The 20,091-nt window shown below is 48.3% G+C and overlaps 6 protein-coding genes across 6 annotated transcripts; 4 read left to right on the forward strand and 2 right to left on the reverse strand.

Moving 5' to 3' along the window:
- The first annotated feature begins 205 nt into the window (after positions 1-205).
- Positions 206-2,212, forward strand: K444DRAFT_286152 (uncharacterized protein). Its single transcript, XM_024871619.1, has 7 exons — positions 206-787; positions 850-1,016; positions 1,067-1,267; positions 1,319-1,474; positions 1,540-1,630; positions 1,682-1,786; positions 1,837-2,212. Exons 1-7 carry the CDS (start codon positions 532-534, stop codon positions 2,136-2,138), a joined length of 1,278 nt encoding a protein of 425 aa, XP_024726824.1. The 5' UTR covers positions 206-531; the 3' UTR covers positions 2,139-2,212.
- A 1,947-nt stretch (positions 2,213-4,159) lies between these two features.
- On the reverse strand, positions 4,160-6,265 carry K444DRAFT_604901 (carbohydrate-binding module family 50 protein). The gene is made up of 3 exons (XM_024878831.1): positions 5,940-6,265; positions 5,586-5,895; positions 4,160-5,535 (listed from the first exon to the last, which is right to left on the reverse strand). The coding sequence occupies exons 1-3, from the start codon at positions 6,164-6,166 to the stop codon at positions 4,618-4,620; spliced, it is 1,455 nt and encodes a 484-aa protein (XP_024726825.1). The 5' UTR covers positions 6,167-6,265; the 3' UTR covers positions 4,160-4,617.
- A 1,222-nt stretch (positions 6,266-7,487) lies between these two features.
- Positions 7,488-10,039, forward strand: K444DRAFT_622538 (glycoside hydrolase family 18 protein). Its single transcript, XM_024882121.1, has 11 exons — positions 7,488-7,843; positions 7,899-8,044; positions 8,100-8,231; positions 8,282-8,385; positions 8,436-8,650; positions 8,698-8,830; positions 8,882-9,119; positions 9,170-9,363; positions 9,424-9,491; positions 9,542-9,802; positions 9,878-10,039. The coding sequence occupies exons 1-10, from the start codon at positions 7,719-7,721 to the stop codon at positions 9,657-9,659; spliced, it is 1,473 nt and encodes a 490-aa protein (XP_024726826.1). The 5' UTR covers positions 7,488-7,718; the 3' UTR covers positions 9,660-9,802; positions 9,878-10,039.
- On the forward strand, positions 9,878-11,474 carry K444DRAFT_286272 (uncharacterized protein). Its single transcript, XM_024871620.1, has one exon. It carries the CDS (start codon positions 10,153-10,155, stop codon positions 11,176-11,178), a length of 1,026 nt encoding a protein of 341 aa, XP_024726827.1. The 5' UTR covers positions 9,878-10,152; the 3' UTR covers positions 11,179-11,474.
- Positions 11,475-14,732: 3,258 nt separating this feature from the next.
- On the forward strand, positions 14,733-15,059 carry K444DRAFT_638502 (uncharacterized protein; the record flags this gene model as incomplete). Its single annotated transcript, XM_024884262.1, has 1 exon — positions 14,733-15,059. The coding sequence occupies one exon, from the start codon at positions 14,733-14,735 to the stop codon at positions 15,057-15,059; it is 327 nt and encodes a 108-aa protein (XP_024726828.1).
- Positions 15,060-17,252: 2,193 nt separating this feature from the next.
- K444DRAFT_648787 (RTA1-domain-containing protein) lies at positions 17,253-18,184 on the reverse strand (the record flags this gene model as incomplete). The annotated part of the gene is made up of 2 exons (XM_024885506.1): positions 17,253-17,851; positions 17,899-18,184. The coding sequence occupies 2 exons, from the start codon at positions 18,182-18,184 to the stop codon at positions 17,253-17,255; spliced, it is 885 nt and encodes a 294-aa protein (XP_024726829.1).
- Positions 18,185-20,091: the final 1,907 nt, after the last annotated feature.

A 20,091-nucleotide genomic window follows, 5' to 3' on the forward strand; every position in this document is an offset into this window, starting at 1 on the left:
CGGTATGGAATAATGTAAAGGAAATGATTTTACGCATGTCAGAGAGTAGTGTCGTCGGAGCGTGTTGAAGTCTAAATTAACCGCATGCAGGTACCAGGAGTTCAGGGTTTAGCGCTTATGTCAGGTAAGCGGACCGCGTGGGGGCCATGCCAAGGCGTACAAGGATTTCGTGCGTCGGACAAAAAACAATATCGGTTGATGATCTGCCTCATCTCACGTCAGTCATCTCCGTGTTGCAATTTCTCTGGTTCCGTGATCCTTGCCTTCCTTCTGAGCTTATGAATTGCTGCTCATGTGAGTTCATCCTTGTTTACCATCCTTGTTCCGTCCTTAGCAGAGTATGTCGCCGAAAAAGCTTCGGGGTTAGCCGTTGAGATCACAAGTCTAGTGGCGTGTGAGAGAGTGCACGTATAGTTTTCCAAACATCGCCTCAAGTGAGGGTTTCACAAGGCAAAATACTTGCCTCACCCGCAGAAAGTTTCCTGTCGAAGGTCTTCCTGTTCGGAGAGCACACGCGGACTTGCTTCAATTATGTATTCCACTCACTTTCTGTCGGCTCTTTGCCTGACCGCTACAACTACCGCCTATGTCATTGATACAACATCTTGCAATCTTGTCGCCCAAGCATTTCTCGCCGAGAAGCTCACCTGTGCCTTTGATATGGCCACGAATGTTGTCACCGAGCTCCGTGGGCCGATTAGACAAGAAGTTCAGACTTTGATGGACCACCTGTGGGCTCCAACCGCTGATCCATCCTTTTATCCTACACCTCAAGAAGCAATCTTATGTACGCTATGTCTCGGTCATGATGAAGTCCAGTTCTGACAAGCTAATTACACAATGTTGAAGGTCGCTTCGGTGGAACTTGTCCGAGAAACAAGGCGCGCGTAGACTACTTCCAGTACAGAGCTGATGGTAGCAATTTTCAGTTTCCTCGAGGTATTTCGAGCATGGCGGATTCGGCGGCAGACCTTCGTGGACCCTCAGGTGCGACCAGAGCTGTTGCAGGCGACGTGGTGAGGATCATCGGATACACTTTAATCGACTCAAACTAATTCAACACAAGGTCTTTTACTGCTCGTCGGAAAGATACAGGGACATCACAGATCAGGACGGCAATGCTCGTATCAAAGACACGAGTATTGTCGAGTTCGTGGACGATGATGAAGAGGATCCAAGAAAAATCTGTATCGGCGCTCTGGCTTACACGTGGGTCAGCGATGATGCAACCAAACCATCCCAGATTACACTTTGTCCATGGTTCCTGGTATGTCTTTCCCCTCCTACATGATTCCTTGATGCTGAGCTTGGAGAACAGTCTTACGTTCAAGGACTGAAGTTTCCGAACTGCGGAACATGGCGGCAGAAGCTGGTGGGGTTACTAGGTCGTCCCATTGCGCAGATTTCCGCCAAGGTCTGGCCATTCACACCCATAGACTTGCTCTCACTCTTCGATAAAGTTGTAGTACACGAGGTATACAGCATCTTCAAATCTACCTTTACACGTGTTCAAGAACTAATCTTGTCGTCACTCGTCAGCTCACTCATACGAGACATGGAGGCAAAACATTTGACTCCCCGGTCGATGTCAACGCTGGCTCAGGAGTGGCATTTAGTAACGTCGCATATGGTGAGCAGAGAAGTTTCACTGAGCTTCATAGAGTGCCGCTAAATGATTCAGGATGGAAAAACTGTAGGAAGATCTCAACGAATTTACCCGACAACGGTGGCCCGAACAACGGAAAGCCAATGAACAACGCTGATTCCTATGGACTCTTCGCTTCGGGTAAGTTCATAATTTTTCAAATTCCACTTACGAAGATTGACACAAAACAGGTGTTCGTGTGATCGGAGCCGGAGGATCTATCGACGAAAATGGCAAAGTCACAGGAGCTTCGAGTTCTTCAAAGGCAAAACGTGCTCTGACCGCTGTGGAGAAGGAGGAGTTGGGGTCTCTCGCTGCATTTTTTGACGAAGAAAGCAGCGATGGCGGAAAAGAGGCAGATATGGCGATGTGGGGACCGGTCTTCAACTCAACTTTCTTTCCTGAAGGTACGAGCTTATCGGAGGAGCAGAAGGGAATGGTTGTGAAGGCACTGATGGGTAATATGCCCGGAGAAGCGGCCCATGACCATTAGTGTGTATCGAATCGTGTCTAGATAGTGTCTATATATGACATATCTAGTACTCCTAGCCTTTAGCGCATTGTTTGTTCACAATCTCTCGTTCACTTCTTGTCAGACTATCGTGGGGCGAGTGTGTTCATATCGGCTGTCATTCGCAACTTTATTGAGACGGCCACACCGCAAAGGAATCTCTTTCCATGCCTTCCCATGTCAAGATCTTCATGACTGGCAACCATACCCTAAAAACATCTAGCCTCTCTACCAGTGGCCTTATCTGAGTTCTCAATGCTTCTCTGCAACTACCATCGTCTCTCCACATGCGATCATCCGTCTCGGCTGCCTGTAAATGCAAATGTACTTCCCGTAATCCCTTCAGTTCCGACAATGTCTTCCAAACCATCGCTTGTGACAGCTCATTGTCTTCCATCTCGTTCGGTGCGAGTGGAAATCTGTCGAAACGTAAGATGAGCACCAGACGCTGCATGGCTTGTAACCTTTGCGGTAGGACTAGCGTATGAAGATGCTTGACAAGATGCAAGTTCTCCAACTGAAAGGTGTTTGCCGAATACAGCAGGTCGATTGCCTCAGAATATACCAGTCGGCATGTCAAGAGCAGACTCAGGATCTTCTGTACAGGATCTTTGGGTCTGCCGCCTCGGGGGGACCAACAATTATGCCATGGATCTATGAACAGATCTTGCCGTCCGTATTTGCAGTGATAGTGCCGTAGGTATGGTGAATGACGATTATCATCCTCCGTCTCGAGACCGAGGTGGATGTTGCGATTGCCAAGGACGAGAGTGTATATCTGGAGGCGTAGCTCGGTGGGAAGAAGAAATATCGGGGACACTTCCTGGGGATGTGCTATTGTGGGTGGGGGCAGAGGGTCGCTGGAGGGTTCAGGCTTGGTGAAGTTGAAGTTGAAGCGATTGGCGAGACGTGATAGGTAGGAGGCATTTTGATCCTCTGGTGGGTGCGGCACCACCTCCAAAGATGGGATTTCGCCCACGGTCAGACGACGAGATCGTGGTGGGAGGGGCTTGGGTGGCGAAGGCTCGCCCTTCTTCTTTCTCTGAGGTGTGAACCCGACCAAGAATGCAAGCGGGTGAGGTTGCATGGTAGGAGAATTGGTCGGCACCAGATACGAGAAAAGCGATGCCGGGTGATCAAGGACAATGTGGCTATGCTCGCATATCGAAAGAGCGTTGAATGATCGATGTCCGTCAAGCACGCATTTTGATGGCTTGAGGCGGAGCTCGTAATTTCTTGGAGGTAAGGCTTTATCTGTCCGGGACTGTCGGCTAGTCATGCTGACTAGTCATCAAGGGTCAGACGGGACACGCCGCTCGGTTACACAATCTAGCGCTTACCCTACAGGCTACAGATGAGATGAGCCACACTAATGCTTGTACCTTGCTTTCCCGGCCCCACAATGTTATATCGTATGGAACTTGTCAGTCCCGAATCCTGCAAGTGTACCGAGTATATCTCCGTCGCAACACATGGCGCGAATCGGAGAAGATCGTCTGTGTTTCTGTGCGCGTAGGGGCACTAGGCATAGTACAGTAGGGTGCCATAAGTATTCGCACATGGCCCGTGCGGACCCACTGTATTCAACCAACTACAATTCACACTGAGACTTCTAAGAGAAGTGATTGGCTGATGAGCACTGACCCTGTGCGAATACTTATGGCACCCTACTGTAAAGGGGATGATGGGCAAGGTTGATACCCCTGTCACGTCTTACCGCATTTCCTGAACCTAAGAGAATGGTCACAAGCCCTGATAAACATGCAGGAGTAGGGTTCAAAATATACCCGGTGAGACAGAAGATTGTCAATAACAATACCAGCCTTTGCGAAATGAAGGCCGCGGGAGGATGGTGGTGGAGGAGTAGGTAGCAGGTCGGAATTACGACTCATTCCAAAAAATGCAGCTGTCAGGATGGCACACATGAGGGAAACATGGACCTGTAGACACGACAGACTGGCGGCTCCTTACACCACCTTAGAATTTCACGATTTCGTCCTATGCAGAATCATATTTGAAATTTTTGAGCAGTTTCTGGGAAGAGAATGTGCTTGTCTCTTTCAGAACGTTGGTACGGTGACCAAGGCGCCTTCTAAACCTCATAACAATTATAGTACGTTATTTTATATACCAACACAGTAATCACTTCCAAGCCATAAATTCGTGCACCCGGCATCCAACACAGTATCCCAGCTCTTGAAGTCCACATCGCTCATAACAAACTTCGCCTCTACAACTGCACAAGTATCCTCCAAGGCATCTGTATGATAGTTGTAGTTGTTCAAGAAGACTGAGCCACACAGTAGGTGTTTCCAATGGCCAGATATTCGCAGTTTGAGCCAATGCTAGGATTCCACGCCAAAAGCTATGCGAAAGTAATGCTGTAAGTGGCATCGATAGCAGCACATAAATCACCGGCGACAACGGTATAGCTTTTTGTACATGAAGATGTCTGTGTAGGCTAACTAGATGTCGTGATAGTCGTTCCTGCAGACTGAGCAACACAGTAAGTGTTTCCGATGGCTAGATACTCGCAGTTCGAACCAATGCTAGGATTCCATGCCAGGAGCTGTGCGAAAGTGATGCTATAACTGGCCTCGATGGCAGCACACGAATCACCGGCGACAACGGTATAGCTTTTTGTGCATGAAGATGTCTGTGTAGGCTGACTAGATGTCGTGGTAGTCGTTCCCGCGGACTGAGAAACACAATACGTGTTCCCAATGACAAGATACTCGCAATTTGAACCGATGCTGGGATTCCACGCCAAGAGCTGTGCGAAAGTAATGCTGTAAGCGGCCTGAATAGCAGCGCATGAGTCGCCAGCCACTACTGTGTACGATTTAACACAAGTGGAAGTTGGACCAGCTGTCGTGGTTGTGCTCGTAGTTGTGCTTGGTACAGTGGTTGTTACATTGACCGTGGAGTTGTAGCAGCTGTTGATAGGAAATCGCCATGTGCTGTAATCAGTGTCGTTGAAACTACTGCTGTTGAAATTCGTGCTGGAAGACCAAGGCCAATTTATGCAGTAGAAGTAGCCGGTGTCGAAGCCTGTGCAATTGGTCGGGTTTATGCTGTTCCACTGGGTGAATTCGACGAGTGAGAAGTTGCCAAATGTCTGGGGAACACTGGTGCAATTGTCGGTTTCCGTCGCTCTGTACCAAGCTGTACAGTCGGAAACGGTGCAATTGGGGAGCGGTGATGGGAGACCAGGACCAGAAAAAACTGCTGGGCTAGGTCGGTATGCTTGAGCTTGAACACAGTAGTAGTTGCCGATTACAAGATTTGAGCAGTCGTAGAATACAGCTGGATTCCAGGAGATGAACTGGGCTTCATTGAAGCCGAAAAAGTAGTCTGTGATCGAGGTACAATTGTCACCCTTTGGCTGTCAGTCATAAATTTGCTGTAATGGCTTCGGGATAGACATACAGCCACAGCTTGATAGTATGTTTCGCAGCCACTGTAAATTCCTGCCTGGACGGGACTCGGCACTCCAAAAGGCTGCAGCTCTGTGACAGTTGGCTGAGCGTTGATTACTGTCGATGAGATGTATGAGTAAGGCTGGAGAGTAGTGGTTGTCGTTGGAGAGGTTGTAGATATCGGCTTGCTCGTAGTCGTAATAGTTGGTGCTGCCGAAGTTGTGGTGCATTTTGTCACTGTGGCGTCGACACCGACACACACACTATAGCCAAGCCAAAGATTTAGACAAGTACTTCCGACTGCTGGGTTCCATGCATAGCTACAATGTTAGCATTCAAGCAGAACAGCAGAACGGAGACTTACAATTGTGCAAGAGTGAATGCATTCTTATATGCTGTGACAATAGCATCGCAAGAGTCACCGGTCGAAACTACGTAGTAGTTGTTGCAGTTACAAGGAATTCCTGTCTGATACACCGCAGGTGCAGAAGTTGTTGTTGTTGCCCTCCGATCGTGTTTGTGTACAATTGAACGGGGTACGAGAGCTTCGCATGCTCCGAGCAGAGTCAGGATTACCAGTAGAAGATGCATCGCAAATTTGTTTCAATGTGTCGAGAAAGACAGAGACCTGGGCTCAGTGGAATCTGATTTTCGAACTTCGGATATAACTATGCTTCACTTCTCGCAGGACTGAAAATGCTTAGCGCGCCTTGGGAAATTCTCTCTCCAGATCGAACGCCAGACATAACGAGGTGCGATCGATCTCGTGCTAGCCAGACATGACGAGGTAAAATTGACTTACTCGTGCCCCCCAGTTTTGCTGACATGCGAATTTCAGAGACCTGCTCGGGTAAGCACGAGCCATGATCGAACATACAAGGATGTTAAAGTAAAGTTTTGGAGGTAATCCCGAGATTAGTTTCTGTGTACCTTGCATCTCTTCGCATCGTGGCAAATGTCATCTGATATTTGCCAACGCTAACCGCTTGCAAGGATTTGAGATACAAGGGAAGGGTATAATATTACAACCCTTCTGATTCTGACCCCCACTTCTTCCCAGCATTGTTATTTACCCAAGATGCTGTTTGCGATCTTATCAACTATCCAGAGCAATGCCAGTAGGGATGGTAAACTTTACACTTTACGTACTTTACGTAACGCTCTTCGACTTTACGTTACGAAAGGCTCTGAAGCTCGTGTAATATAGCATAACTTTAAGTATAATTCATGCATAAAGAAGGTATAATTTAAGGCACGTGGTCCCAATAGTAGTCCCCAAAGGCCTGAAACTCCAGGTCATAATACTGATTAGGGAGGTCCTAAAGGCCCTGAAAATCGCTAATATCCCCCCTAGATCTCCTCTGAAGTGTGCCCTGAATTATGCCAGAAACCTCTGGAATACTATAGCTTTAAATATCGACCCGTCTTCGTATACTAAAAATTTTGACGAAGGCTCTATGAATCTCTACTTTCTCTCGAGCACTTTACGAATTATTAAATAGCATATTAGCTTGTTGAATGGCGATTAATTCTTGGTAGTCAGTTTTTTAATAGTGGAGAGTTTCTCGGCTACGAAGATTCAAACTTGCTACCGAGGTATCCCGCTTCTAAATTAGGTTAGTGCGTTCCGTATTAGGCTAGTGCGTCACATGACTGTAATGTAACGTGTAAAGTGCTTAGGGCCTGTAATTACGTAAATTACACATCTGATTCCCGCTGTAATGTAAAGTGCCATCCCTAAATGCCAGTAAAGAGAGAACATAAATCTCTAGGGTAGTGATCGGCACCTCAGGTAGCCTTACAGTTGCTCATCTCCGTTGCCTGCATTCTGTCCGGCCTTGTAGGATCCGATCGCCGGCAGAGGACTGCCTCATTTGACAGAATCTGACTGTGTATCATCAGCCAGTCTAATGGGCCCCTCAGTACTCGGAGATGACTGTGAAATTTACTAGATACAGTTTCGCTCCATAGGGAAATGCAACTTCTGCCCCCGCACGCTCCGTGTGGGAGTAAAGTATTCGCGGTAGCTGCGATGAAAAGGTCAACGATTCGGATTATGACAGATACCTCCGAATCTTCACACATGTAGAACAAAGAAACAGAAAGTTGCTGTACTCATTCCGTACTGTCGAATCGACCTAACATGACTTCAACTCGAACAGTGGCAGCCTGGCTTGCCACCTTTGGCCTTCTTTTATTTTCCGTTCTTGCCCAAGATTATACCTGCAGCCCCACCAAGCCATGCGCGATAGGATGCTGTTCAAATGGGTAAGAGCGAAGCACAGTGGAAACGTTTGACGCCAGACCGACTGATATTTTCCAGAGGTGTTTGTGGACTGGGACCTGTCTTTTGCGCGGCAGAAAATTGCACTTCCAGCTGTGGCTACAAGAGCGAATGTGATCCTGGATGGGGTATACAATGGAGTAACGCCTCAACGTGTCCGTTGAATGTCTGCTGCAGTGCTTTTGGTGAGTTAAGAGCAGCTGCGAGGAATCGTGGTAGGTGGAAGGCTAATGGAAACAGGATTTTGTGGAAGCACTGCCGACTTTTGTGGCGACACAAAGGTTCCCGAACCATCGTGTAGCGGCAATTCTGCAACGAACGGTCGTGTCATCGGATATTATGAAGGCTGGAACTTGGAGAGATCTTGCAATAGTAAGGAGGCATCCGTCATGGAGATAACAACGTGCTGACAACTATTCAAGCAATGGCACCAGAAGACGTAACACTTGGCTACTGGACGCACATCAATTTCGCCTTTGCGTATATCGACCCGGGTACTTTTGAGATAGCACCGATGTCGAATGACGTATGCTTTTCCATCAAGATTCAATGTCTTCTGAGCTCACATTTTTTCAGGTCGCGGCGTTATATCAACGTGTCTCAGCCCTTAAACAGAAACAGAACGGCTTAGAGGTCTGGATCAGTGTGGGTGGCTGGTCATTCAACGATCCAGGCGCAACAGCTACCACTTTTTCAAACCTTGCGCGTTCAACATCCGCGCAGAGTGCTTTCTTCAAGTCTCTGATTTCTTTCTTGGTGAACAACAATTTCGATGGCGTCGACCTCGATTGGTATGTGCTTGGCTCTGATTCGCCATCGTTGACTAACGTAAGGGCAGGGAGTATCCAGTAGCACCGGATCGATTCGGATCTCCAGATGATTTTGTTAATTTTGTCTCGTTTTTGAAGAACCTCCGTGCGGCTTTTGACAATGCGGGGTTGTCGCACAGGTTTGGAATCTCCCTCACGCTGGTACGCACACCAAGCTCTCTGCTCAGCGTTTCTTGCTAAATTGTACAATAGCCATCTTCATATTGGTACCTCCAAGGTTTCGACATCGCCGGCATGGAGCCTATTCTTGACTGGTTCAACGTTATGACCTACGATTTGCACGGTACTTGGGACGCTGGCGTCAAGAGCATTGGAAACATCGTTCAAGCACATACAAATCTCACGGAAATTAACCTAGCACTTCAACTGCTGTGGCGGAATAATATCGACCCCGCCAAGGTGAACATGGGTCTGGGCTTCTATGGTCGAAGTATGTACCTCATCTGCTTGCAAGCGGTATACTAATTCGATTTTGTGCAGGCTTCACGCTCACCGATCCGTCATGTTCGGCAACGGGGTGCCCATTCAGTGCCGGCGGTAACGCAGGGCCTTGTACAGCCACTGCCGGGATTCTATCATCTGTCGAGATTGGGGACGTCATCAGTGCTGGAGCCACTGTGACCTTGGACAAGGATGCAGCAGTCAAGATTGTGACGTGGGGAGGGAACCAGTGGGTACGTACACTTATCTAGCAAAGAGAGCATGGCTCAAGTGACCGAATTGACCTTCCCTAGGTGTCGTACGATGATGGTGAGACGATGAAAACTAAGCTTCAATACGCAAATTCGAAGTGCTTGGGAGGGTAAGTCCTGATTATTCTCAAATCACATCATGCAACTAATGTTGGTTTAGAACACTTGTATGGGCGATGGACCTGGATAACGGCTCGATGATAGGAGATATGGGAAAGACTAGCGATTTCTCGAAGAAAGTCGTTACGGGGGACTACAGTGGATTGTGGTTCTATTAAACACAGTACGATGAGTTCAATCTTGCGATAGAACATATGGACGTAGCATCAGATTATCATGAAGCATGTTATTGAACGCATCACTATATGAACTGCTATGAGGTCCGCTCTATATATAGCATGGTGCATCCGATCCAACAGTGCTGCGATAGCGTGAGCTGAGGCCGGACGTCGAGCTCGTAGTATTATAGGTGCTGTAATGAAAGGGAAGAACCTACCAGTCATCGATGGTGTGAATACGGCTGGAACCGCAATGAGAGAGACGACAAGCCTCGTCGAAGGCAATGAAGGGGGAAAGGTGGTGGAACTCGTGGTTGCGCTCGATTGTGCGCTGTTTAGTTGTTTCCGTGCGGCTCTTAGGCGCGGTCCACGGAAGCCAGTGCCCGGGGATCGGATGGGAATTCCGTTAGGCTTAGCTCTAGCGCATTGATACCCGCGGACGCGGTAGCATCTGCCTCGTCAAATTCTATATCCACTTCGTATCCTCTCTGTTATGGAAAGAAAAGATATCCGTACCAGATCTATAGATGAGTCAATCTGGCGCGATCTCTCCAAAGATACCTTCCGACAACATTTAGTCAACCTTGAAGAGACGACCAACGCGGTCCCTATCGCTCCTCAATACTTCAGCGCCGCAGACTGGCTTCCTGCATCTCCACATGATCCGAACACGAAGTACAGCTTACCACTCGTTGTCGAACAACGTCTTGCCGATGATTTTGCTTCCCTTGTAGCTGTCGATGAAGGTGCACAAAGCGTGGCTGCTGTTTGTATCGAGCAGCATCTTGGCCCGCCAAGTCTCACACTGCGATTCGCCGCATTGGACATCTCGCTGAACAACGAGACTAAGACTGCATTGGAAGGATGGTCATCTATTCTGTCAACGGTAGATGCTGATCGGGAGGAGAATGGCTCAAATGCTATGAAAGTACTATATCACAGTATTGTTCGCTTGCATCGCCGACGTCTCCTTGCACGACTACGCTCCTCTCATTGGGAGAAACCGAAGTATCTGTCCAAGAGTCACAAAAAACCTTTGTTGAAGGATATAGATAATCTTATCCACCGTGCACAATTTTCACACACCAGAAAGGAGGCCGAGTCAAGATTGCAGGTGGAGAAGCACTTGAGAGATCTGGTGTCTACCTACCAAGCTTTTGAAAACATATCCGGGAATCATCTGGAAGATTTGTACTCCCTCGTGGCGGCCAGTTTCGAATTTTGCTCGACCGCTTCAATTCAGGATTTTCTTGTACGTTTGGAAGACAGTATTGGATCAACACCAACACCGCAAGTTGCATCAGCCATCAAATCCCTCCGACAAATCCAGAAGATTGCATCATATCGCCGAATCCCAATATCCTTAGTCAGTATCGCCACGCGATATCCTCAAATGTTCACCCACGGCCTCAGCATGGCCTACCTACCACCATATCAAAGCATCCCAACTCTCATCGGCTACGAATCCTGGGCCCGAACGCTCCATGTCCATGCCGAAGTCCAGTTGGCACTTCATTAGACCTCTTCACCCAAGAGAGCACCCATAAAGCAGTATTCTTACCGCCAAGAGCTATCGGCATATCGAAATCTCTCTGTTATCTTTGCTATAGATTCTTGCTATCACACGGTGGCTTCTTTCCGTCGAGAACCCATGGGAGACTGTATGATCAGTGGACCGTGCCTGATCTGGTAGAGTTTGGTGAACCGCTGGCAGAGCAAATGAGGAGGATCGTGAGGGAGGTTGATGATGAAGTTGTGAGACATACGGTGGAGGTTATCAATGAGGAGAGTGTCGAGCGTATGGTTAACCAGCTCGTGTTCGTCTGCCACGCCTTGACCGGTATGAAGACGACCCTCTTGACTGAGCTGGGTCTCTGGCGACGCTCAGTAATGGCGTGGAGGCGGGCTCGAAGAGGGGCTCGTGGCCTTGGAATCTGTACTGATGTTGTCGTGTAATGGCTCGCTCGAGAGGCGCGAAGAAGGGGTATGAGGCAGAGAGTCTGGCGAAGCTCTTTGTTCCGCAAGCCGCAAGCGCGGAGCAGGCTCGGGGAAGTCATCAATATCGTGCCATCCATCGGGACTGCGAGCAGGAGCCGGAGTTAGCGAGTCGATGGCTGTCTCTGGGCTATCGAAAAGTCCAGTGCCTGGTGCTATTACACTTTCGGCACGAAGACTACCGTCATTGGCTTCGGCTTCGGAGACACTCAAGTTGCTGTCGCCTAGGACAACTGGATTATCTATACTGTGTCAGAAAAATTGGCTGTCCATTTCCACAATAAGGGTATAGTAGGTGAGGCTCACCTGGACTCCCGCCTGAGTTATCGCCTTGCGCTAACCTGCTCTAGTTAACAAAGCCACCCCTCTTATCTGCTGCTACCTCCTCAACTCCGCTCGTCTTATCTGGGCCTCGACCCCCGGTCGTGAAGCCCTGCACTTGTAGATTAGTGAACAGCAATTCCTCGATTGTGGGGAGGTCTCGGTCGTCGTCGGTTTCGTTATTATTTACTCTCTTGCTACCGCCGAAAACAGTACCGGTGCCTGGTCAGATTCCTACAAGTCAGTTACTGTCGCTACAAGCCAATACATCTCCATTACATACCTCGAATTCCGGGCCTGTAGCCCCCGTTATCAGCTACTGCCCGTAGGGTGCTAAGTAATGCACCACTCGACGTAATATATTGGAGCTTGTTGAGGATACTGACCTGTTCTAGGGCAGGTCTGCAGTGGGTTACTTTGCTCTTAGAGCGCAGAGCAGTTGGCTTGTAGGTATAAGGTTTAAAGGCAAGAGTGGACATCTCGAGCGTATGGAAATAACTAAGAGTATTCGAGAAGTTCTCCGCTGGCTGCTGGCTGTACAACTGGACTGCCAAAAAAAAAAGCAGACGGGAAATCAATGGGTTCATATAGGCTTCTTGCACTGCCCTCGCAGAACCGGAATACGCCTTATGGCCCGCCGTACTATACCGTACTATGCGATTCTCTTCCACCTCTTGACGCCCTCTCCGTAAAACCGCCTCGGCGTCAATACGGCCCCTCTCGCACAGAGAGATTCGCCGCAGCTGCAAGGCCTTATTACCGTCGATCCTGCGCTCTCATACCAGAATATGCCCATCCGCAGCCGTTACCCCCACTTCGCTATATACCACGATCGACCGATCTCAGTATCATTTCTCGATCGTCGGCGAGGCCGTGAAAAGCTGAGCAGGAAGGAGCGAGGATCGTCGTAAGAGGAGGGGGTGCATGACTTCGGATATTGCCCTCTCTACCCGTCTGAAGGCTTCAAGCAGACTAGTAGACTAGCACATTCAAAGTCCTTCCCGTCGTCCGGCGTCTCAGCTGCTAATCCTGTAGCTGGCGTGGTCCAATTGGCGGATCCTTAGCAGATCCTCCAAGGAAATGCTCCTAGCAGAGCCCTCGTGATAATCCTACCGCTTCGAATCAGCCCCAAGGCCACGTAATCAAGACGAATACGACATATGCTGCGGCAACGAGGAAACTCACCAGGAAGCTCCCAACGCATCATTCACCTGCAGCACCTGGGGCACAGCTACGCAGAAGCCAGGCCGCGTCGTCGTGAGACATCACTGCAACTGGCTATTGTGCTGCAACGAGGGGAGGCCTTGTCCACGGCGTCTTAGTCTCCGGAGTACGCTATAGTAAGAGGTAGTAATAGTGCGACGACGAGGCAGATTGCGAGAGGGTCTAGACGCTGTCGAGCTCGTAACTCGGCCAATGCGAGGCGGACATGTGAGGGGATTCGCATCACAGCTACTCAGTAGCATCGAGGCTAGAGGGGGCGATCGTGGAATCTAGTTGAAGCTGCCCCGTACCTCGCTGGCGCGGTCTTCTCAGCTGCGGCGTGGCCATCAGGGGAGCCTGGCGGGAAGGGGTAGGATTCTAGGCAGAAGGGCCGAATACGCATGAAGAGCGAGCACCGAGCGGCGCAAGGCGGAGGTTGTTGGGCTATTGAAAGGAAGGAAGAAGGGAAAGGAGCGAGCAATGGAGTCGCGAGATTTTTATACCCCGCGAAAGCGGCGGCTGGTCCGTGCGTGCGCCTTGCCTGATACAGCAGGTCGCGGTTTCCTGATATAGGCTTGCCGTCTGGTTGTTAACTTTAATCAATTAAAATAATTTTTAAAAAGTTAAAATAACAAGTATTAATTAAATCTAATTTCCTAACTCTATTATATAAATATAAATTAAATACTTTAATAAATATATATAATAACTTATTTTTATATTTTATATTTTATAGTTTCTTTAAAATCTTATATATTAAAAACGCTTAGTATTTAACTTATAACTTATAAATATAGCTATTTTCCTATAATATAGTTAAAATATTAAATTTATAAATTAGTTACTTAAAAACTTATTAAAATTTAAAAGTTGTGAGTTTTCGCGATTTTGTATGCGTGTTGGCGTTGTGTCACGTGCTGCGCACAGGCGTACATATAGCTTCTTCACCGCCCTTAGGGCACCATCATTCTTACATATTTACACCAAAACACACCACATTCCACTTCCACAGCTTGTCCAGGCCGTGACACGTTGCGTGACCGGGCGTTGCAATTAAGCGGGAACTCAAGTAAAACACGGAGGCGCATCTGAGCGCCCTGTAACATTGACTCACGTAGGAGGCGAAGCAAGGCTGTGGCACAGACTCCCCGGCTGATTGATCTGATGGAAGGCAGCCACCCGTCTGCAGTGCGAATGTTGGAATTTTCTGGTGGCTGATTTGATGGAGCTGGGGTGGGGGCCGGTGAGCTCGTTGCGGTTGGCCGCCCAAACTAACGCCCCATCCGCTGCCCGGCGCCTGCTGCACTGGGGTGGGAGGCTATTTGGGACATAAAAAGTTTGGATATATTGCTACCTGGAGCTCTGCTGTTTTGCGTCCTGTCGTCCTCGGTGCAAAGCAGAAAGGCTCTCGCTGAAGGGAGCACTACATATATTGAGGTTTGGACGCCCACCTCTATTCACGATTGGGTAGATCAATTCAGATCCATCATTTAATTTCGACACCGCGATACTGTGAAGTCACAGCTCATTACCCCGCACTATTCGGAAATCAACATGTCTTCCTCGTCCAAGAAATGGCAGCTACCATCCAAACCATCCTTCAACATCAAATCGAAGCCAAAATCAAACACAAAGACAAACACAAGTTCCGAAAAGCCAACGAGGTCGTCGACAGAACCTACTTCCTCCGTGACATCAAAATCCTCGAAAGTTTGGAGGAAGACGAAGGAGTTCTTTAATTCGCTTGGAGAGCCGCCTACAGCTGCATTTGAGAGGGAACAGGCTAAGAAGAAGGAGGTCAAGACGTCTGGACGTGAGGCGTTTGGCGCGGTGAATTATGGGCCGTATCATCAGGGGGGCCCTTTTGGAGGGAGGTCGTGAGAGCTGGCTTTCCGCGGAGATTCTTTTCACAGATAGCTTTCGCTGATGGCACACCAGGCAGGGCGGAGAGTTGGGGAGCTTGGTAATGGACGATGGATGATGATACCCATGATATGCTTCTTGAAGTTATTTATTGATATGATTGGGGGTATGGATAGCATGGCGTTTGGGGTTTTAGGAACCGAGGGTCCAGGAAAAAATAGCAGGTCTTCGTTCGGTATTTTGGTTCTGGGTTGGGGAAGGTTTGCATCAGGACCAATGAACACAACTCTCACCGTTCGCTCTGGCTTACAATTTAGGTGTCTTTCCGATATGGAACACCTTGAAGGAATCATTCAATTGGCTGTGATGTTTTGATCAACATGTCCGGGAGAGGAGGAGAGAAAGTTGCGTTCAGGAAAGCTCAGGTCCGACTTCTCTTCTCCAGCAGAATTACCTCGACATGTTAGCTCAGAGAAGTCCTTCAATTTTGTTCAAAGGTCTAGCAAGATCAAATCCTGTTCTCCCATGCTTCACACCACACTCAAACCCCCGTCTTATCTTTGGTCACCCCAAATTCTCATAAATCATCAAAGCCTTGCACTTCTCTGCAACCTCCTCACCGGGTGGCACACGAATCGTGTATCCATTGCTGGTGACCCCACCGGGTCTCTGGGGTAGCTTTTGAAGACGTACATTACTTCTAGTGTGCCGCAGATTGCTGCTCCCTCGCAACCGATATCTAGTTTCGTAATTGGTATGTATGAAATCAGAATCAGATTACAGCTTGGTTGGGTGGGTGAGTTGTCGGTGCTATTACCAGCCATGGATATTCAAGCTTTCAAAGGAAGGGGGCAAGCAGCCTTCTCGAGCCAGGGTTTGGTTTCCGATTGTGTACGATGTATTTTTGTTGAGTTGTGGGAGGAGTGTTTTCATATGATAAGTTTTGAGAAGGGCAGGTGTCCTTCAGAGAGATAATGAGATGGGGGGTTGATGTATATGAGAATCCCGTTTCTTGGTTCTGTGAAGGCTGATATTAGCACGTTGTGTAGCGATGCAATGTGCAAATCCTCGACGTTTGGTTTGTTGTTTCGGATTATTGAGTTTTTTCTTGGATTTGCTGGACTTTCTATTGGCTCAAGGGGCCGATCTGATCTCTGAAGCTAGCGAGGTTTCACCGTAGTTGCTTTGTCATGTAATTACTCCACTTCAAAAGCGATTATTCTCATCTATCAACAAGGGTAAAGAGGTTAACCAATGCCCCACAATATTCTCCTTCACCGGCCCTAGGTCCTCATAAGTCATGGAGCTCTTCACTTTCCCGGCTCCCTCCTCCCCAGTCGGAACACGCTCGAAACAAGACAGCGAAGGAATGGCAACTGGTTCGTCAGGGTGGCTCTTGAAAGTAAATGTGATCTCGAGAGCTGAGTAGATACCAGTTCCGTTCCTCACGGTATTTGTTTCTATGTTCAGAATCCAGTAAAGTACTCATTATTTCTTTTAGGTTTTCGGGGGCGGAGAAGAGCCCTACTGCTTACTAACTCGAATAATTTTATGGCTTTGACTTAAATGGAGGGAGAATATTCCTGTCTCATGCTACTGAGAAGTTCAGGGAAATCTTTTTCAGATAAAGATGATGTGTATTTACCTTCTCAATTGCTTCAAGACCGAGTAGTTCGGGCTCGTTGGTAATTTTTCCGAATGTAACTTTGCTAAAGAGTGTTGACATTCGTGAGGGATCGAAGGCAGCGAAGGCAGTGAAGAATTGTCTTTGTTAGCTATGACAATCACTTGTGAATGGGCTTGGAGAAATACGTTTTTGAGCCGGGCTTCGGTTCTGCTTGAGTGTACATCTTGGCGGAGGGATATGAGAAGATTTTTGAATGTGAAACTTGTTTGAGGGAACGAATTGTCTATACTTATAGAGCTGAGGAGCTCGACGGATTTAATGAGTGGACATCAGCGCAGGTACATTGTGGCGGGAAGTCTGACATCAGCAAACAGCGGGGAGTTACAATCAGCCTCAAGGTCTTGCCCCGCACTGCAACCCCTCGTTGGATCCATACCCCTGGAAGTCTGACTGCCCCCAATCAAAGCTGTCAAAGAAGGCTGGCAAATATGCGTTCTATTTTCCATCTAGAACACATGTCTGGTCTATGCTGTCTATAAATCCCCGAAATCCTTGTAGTATATCCGAACGCCACAAGCAAACCTCTAATCCTTACTTCGTGATCTATCAGTCATCTCTACCTGGCTCTCCCCTTCGAAGTCCGAGTCTTTGTTTGTTGTGTTCGCCCACCCAGGCCTGGCAATATTGAAAACACCGACAGCTCCAACCATCATCGCACCATCCAACGCAATGAAATATCTCTCCGTCGTGATCAGATATCCCGACCATCCTTGCAGAAGTTCAATCGTTCGATATATGCTTCTTATGACAATGAGCACGACCGAGAGAACCATGGCAGCAATGATCCATTGAATTCTTCTTTGCGTCAAGACTTCGCCTTTGCTCTTCAGCGCTCGGAAGATAACGACGATGAAGAGGCTGACGAAGATTATTATCGAGGCGAGTTGGAACAAGATCCCGGCCACCATGATATGCGTTCCGTTGTCGGTGTTCTTGGGTGGATTCTGTTCGAACGCAATTGCGGCCATTCCCCCGCCCACAGCCTGGACTACTAACGACACCACAGCGGCGGTACAGAAGATGTAAAGGTAGGCAGCTGCAGAGATAGGGGAGACGCCTCTTCCGAACGATCGAATGAGTCGACCGAGAATGACATAGATTCCAGCAGTGAAGAATGTTGGTGCTGTTGAAGTTAGACAATGGGCATGGTGTTTAGACAATCATACTTGCCAATGATGAGTGTGCATATTTGGAGCAGGTAGGGAGTCGTTTGATAGGGACAGGAGTGAGACCAAGCACGGCCAGCCCATCCAAGAACCTCGCAAAGCGCTCCAACCGTGAAAACAAGCTGCCACCAAGTGCGATATCGAATAGATGTGAAGGTGTGCAGGAGCATGCTCAGGCCAAAAAGGACGCAGAATACGATACCAGCTGCGAGAGACGGAACATAGCCGTATGTACTGGTACGACCAGGAATTGGAGCAACGCAGATGTTTCGGTTAATGATGATCGCCATGACTGGAAGCTACACAGGAGGTTTTGATGGAAGTTCAAGGAGCGAGGTGACTGAATAGAGATAAAAGACAACACGAAGTGAAGCGGCAGTGGAGAATTTGAGATAACCGCAACTAAAAGATAAAGGTGGGATGGCCTGGTAAATACTTACAGACTATGGTGGATGATAAAATATCAAAAGCTAGCCTGTCGAGACACAGCAACGACACTCGGCCTTTCATGGACGGTTTTGAAAGCCGACGACTGTCATGTTCTAGCGAATAAGATGGCATTCTCTATACGCTTTCGACACTACGTATCATCGTGCGGGATTTGTGATCTGAGGCCCGCTTTTTGATGCCAAATCCGTGTCCCACCTGCGACCGGAGGAAAGTTAGGCCTACCAACCCGCCCTGAAACTGCAAGCGAAGCCGTCACAGCCTCACAGCCTCACAGCCTCACAGACTCCCAAACAAAGACCCTCCGACTCCGTTTTGGCGATCCATTCGGGGGCTTGCAAGCGATCTGCTCGAAAGACAAGACGGCCACTAACGGCCGCTATGTGTAAGGGTGCCTTGCCAAGTGCGAACTATTTACTTTATCAGGAAATTTTGAAGGCCAGGAAAAATTCGACATCGTATTCGTGTAAATCGAACTTGACGACACTCGTCACAAATCTGAAGGCTTGCGTAATACCACGATGGTATCAATGAGTGCGATCTCTCTCGTCGGTGCTTAAGAAGAAAGGGAATTTCAAATAATTTTCGACTGACCTTCCTTGTCCCCTGAACCCTCTGAGCCTCCCATTTGGGACTTGGGGCAAGCGGTAAAGTGTAAAAGGTAGGAGGTAGACTTGATATTCGAGTAATATCCCCAAATCCCTCAAATCAGCAGATCTTTCAATAACATGAACCTTTTCAGGAGTCTAGGAACAGTTCGTTTGTATGGGGCGGCGGGCTTTGTGCCGTTTCACCCTACAGAAGACGTGCACTCGAACACAAAAACGATTTCGATGATGAGGATGAAGCTGGCATTGCAACTCTGGGTAGTGTTCTCGTTCTTTGGCTCTAAGAGTGTGGAGCTACAGCGGATGGCTGTTGACGCGTCGACGATTCACCGGGAGCTCACGATCGGACGAACTTTTCGATAACGCGAGAGGCGACTCAGAGATTACGGCCTCAATGGACCAGGATCACTTTCGCCCATATTTGAGCGATTGAAAGCTGTTGTCGTGAATGGTGTTGGTTGATGAGAAGATGGCGAGGTGGTGATGTCAGGGGATGGAAGAGAAGGGGCGGCGAGGGAAGAGATTAATTTCACGTGACACAACGTCCTCAACCCCCAAGCCCTCGTTCTCCCCATTCCCCTTGACCAAGCGGTTCATGATTTCGTCAAACTTCAGATTACATGCACAGAGTAGACCACTTGAGAAGATTACAAGTCTTAGTTGCTCAAAGTGCTCATTCATACTCATCATCCACTCTTTAAATCCCTCTCAAGCTTGCGCAACGCCGTTATTCCACACCTTTTTGTCGATATGTATTTCTGATTGCTTCCCAAAGAATCAACAACTTTCCTCGAAATTCTCTATTTGCGTCATTGTTTCAACATAGACTCATCGTCATATGCCTGTTGCAGAAAGAAGTCCTTCGAGGCTCTCATCCATCTCTTCCCAAAACGGGCGGGCATCACTTCACCCTTTCCTCAAATTTCACGACAGAGACAACTCTACCATCCCATCCTGTTTCTCTATCTCGCGTCTACCCACAGAACTGCGGACGGACATCTATGCACACTACTTCGCTTCTCTCCCGCCTCTCGTTACCTCTGGAACGGCCCCACCCCTCTTCACCAGCAAACACCATTATCGCTCTCCTCGCCTTATGTAAAATACGATATCTTACCTTTTACCTTCTACCCAAATTGTAT

This window comes from Hyaloscypha bicolor, assembly GCF_002865645.1.
Source record: "Hyaloscypha bicolor E unplaced genomic scaffold K444scaffold_189, whole genome shotgun sequence".
NCBI classification, from domain to species: domain Eukaryota; kingdom Fungi; phylum Ascomycota; class Leotiomycetes; order Helotiales; family Hyaloscyphaceae; genus Hyaloscypha; species Hyaloscypha bicolor.

Bases quoted from the DNA above. Each gene is read 5' to 3' on its own strand.
- K444DRAFT_286152 (XM_024871619.1), top strand. From the start codon at position 532: ATGTATTCCACTCACTTTCTGTCGGCTCTTTGCCTGACCGCTACAACT. The intron at 1,017-1,066 runs GTGAGGATCATC...ATTCAACACAAG, and splicing joins GAGCTGTTGCAGGCGACGTG to GTCTTTTACTGCTCGTCGGA. The intron at 1,631-1,681 runs GTGAGCAGAGAA...TAAATGATTCAG, and splicing joins ATTTAGTAACGTCGCATATG to GATGGAAAAACTGTAGGAAG.
- K444DRAFT_604901 (XM_024878831.1), bottom strand. From the start codon at position 6,166: ATGCATCTTCTACTGGTAATCCTGACTCTGCTCGGAGCATGCGAAGCT. The intron at 5,896-5,939 runs GTAAGTCTCCGT...CTAACATTGTAG, and splicing joins GCATTCACTCTTGCACAATT to CTATGCATGGAACCCAGCAG. The intron at 5,536-5,585 runs GTATGTCTATCC...TGACAGCCAAAG, and splicing joins CATACTATCAAGCTGTGGCT to GGTGACAATTGTACCTCGAT.
- K444DRAFT_622538 (XM_024882121.1), top strand. From the start codon at position 7,719: ATGACTTCAACTCGAACAGTGGCAGCCTGGCTTGCCACCTTTGGCCTT. The intron at 7,844-7,898 runs GTAAGAGCGAAG...GATATTTTCCAG, and splicing joins ATAGGATGCTGTTCAAATGG to AGGTGTTTGTGGACTGGGAC. The intron at 8,831-8,881 runs GTACGCACACCA...ATTGTACAATAG, and splicing joins TTGGAATCTCCCTCACGCTG to CCATCTTCATATTGGTACCT.
- K444DRAFT_286272 (XM_024871620.1), top strand. From the start codon at position 10,153: ATGGAAAGAAAAGATATCCGTACCAGATCTATAGATGAGTCAATCTGG.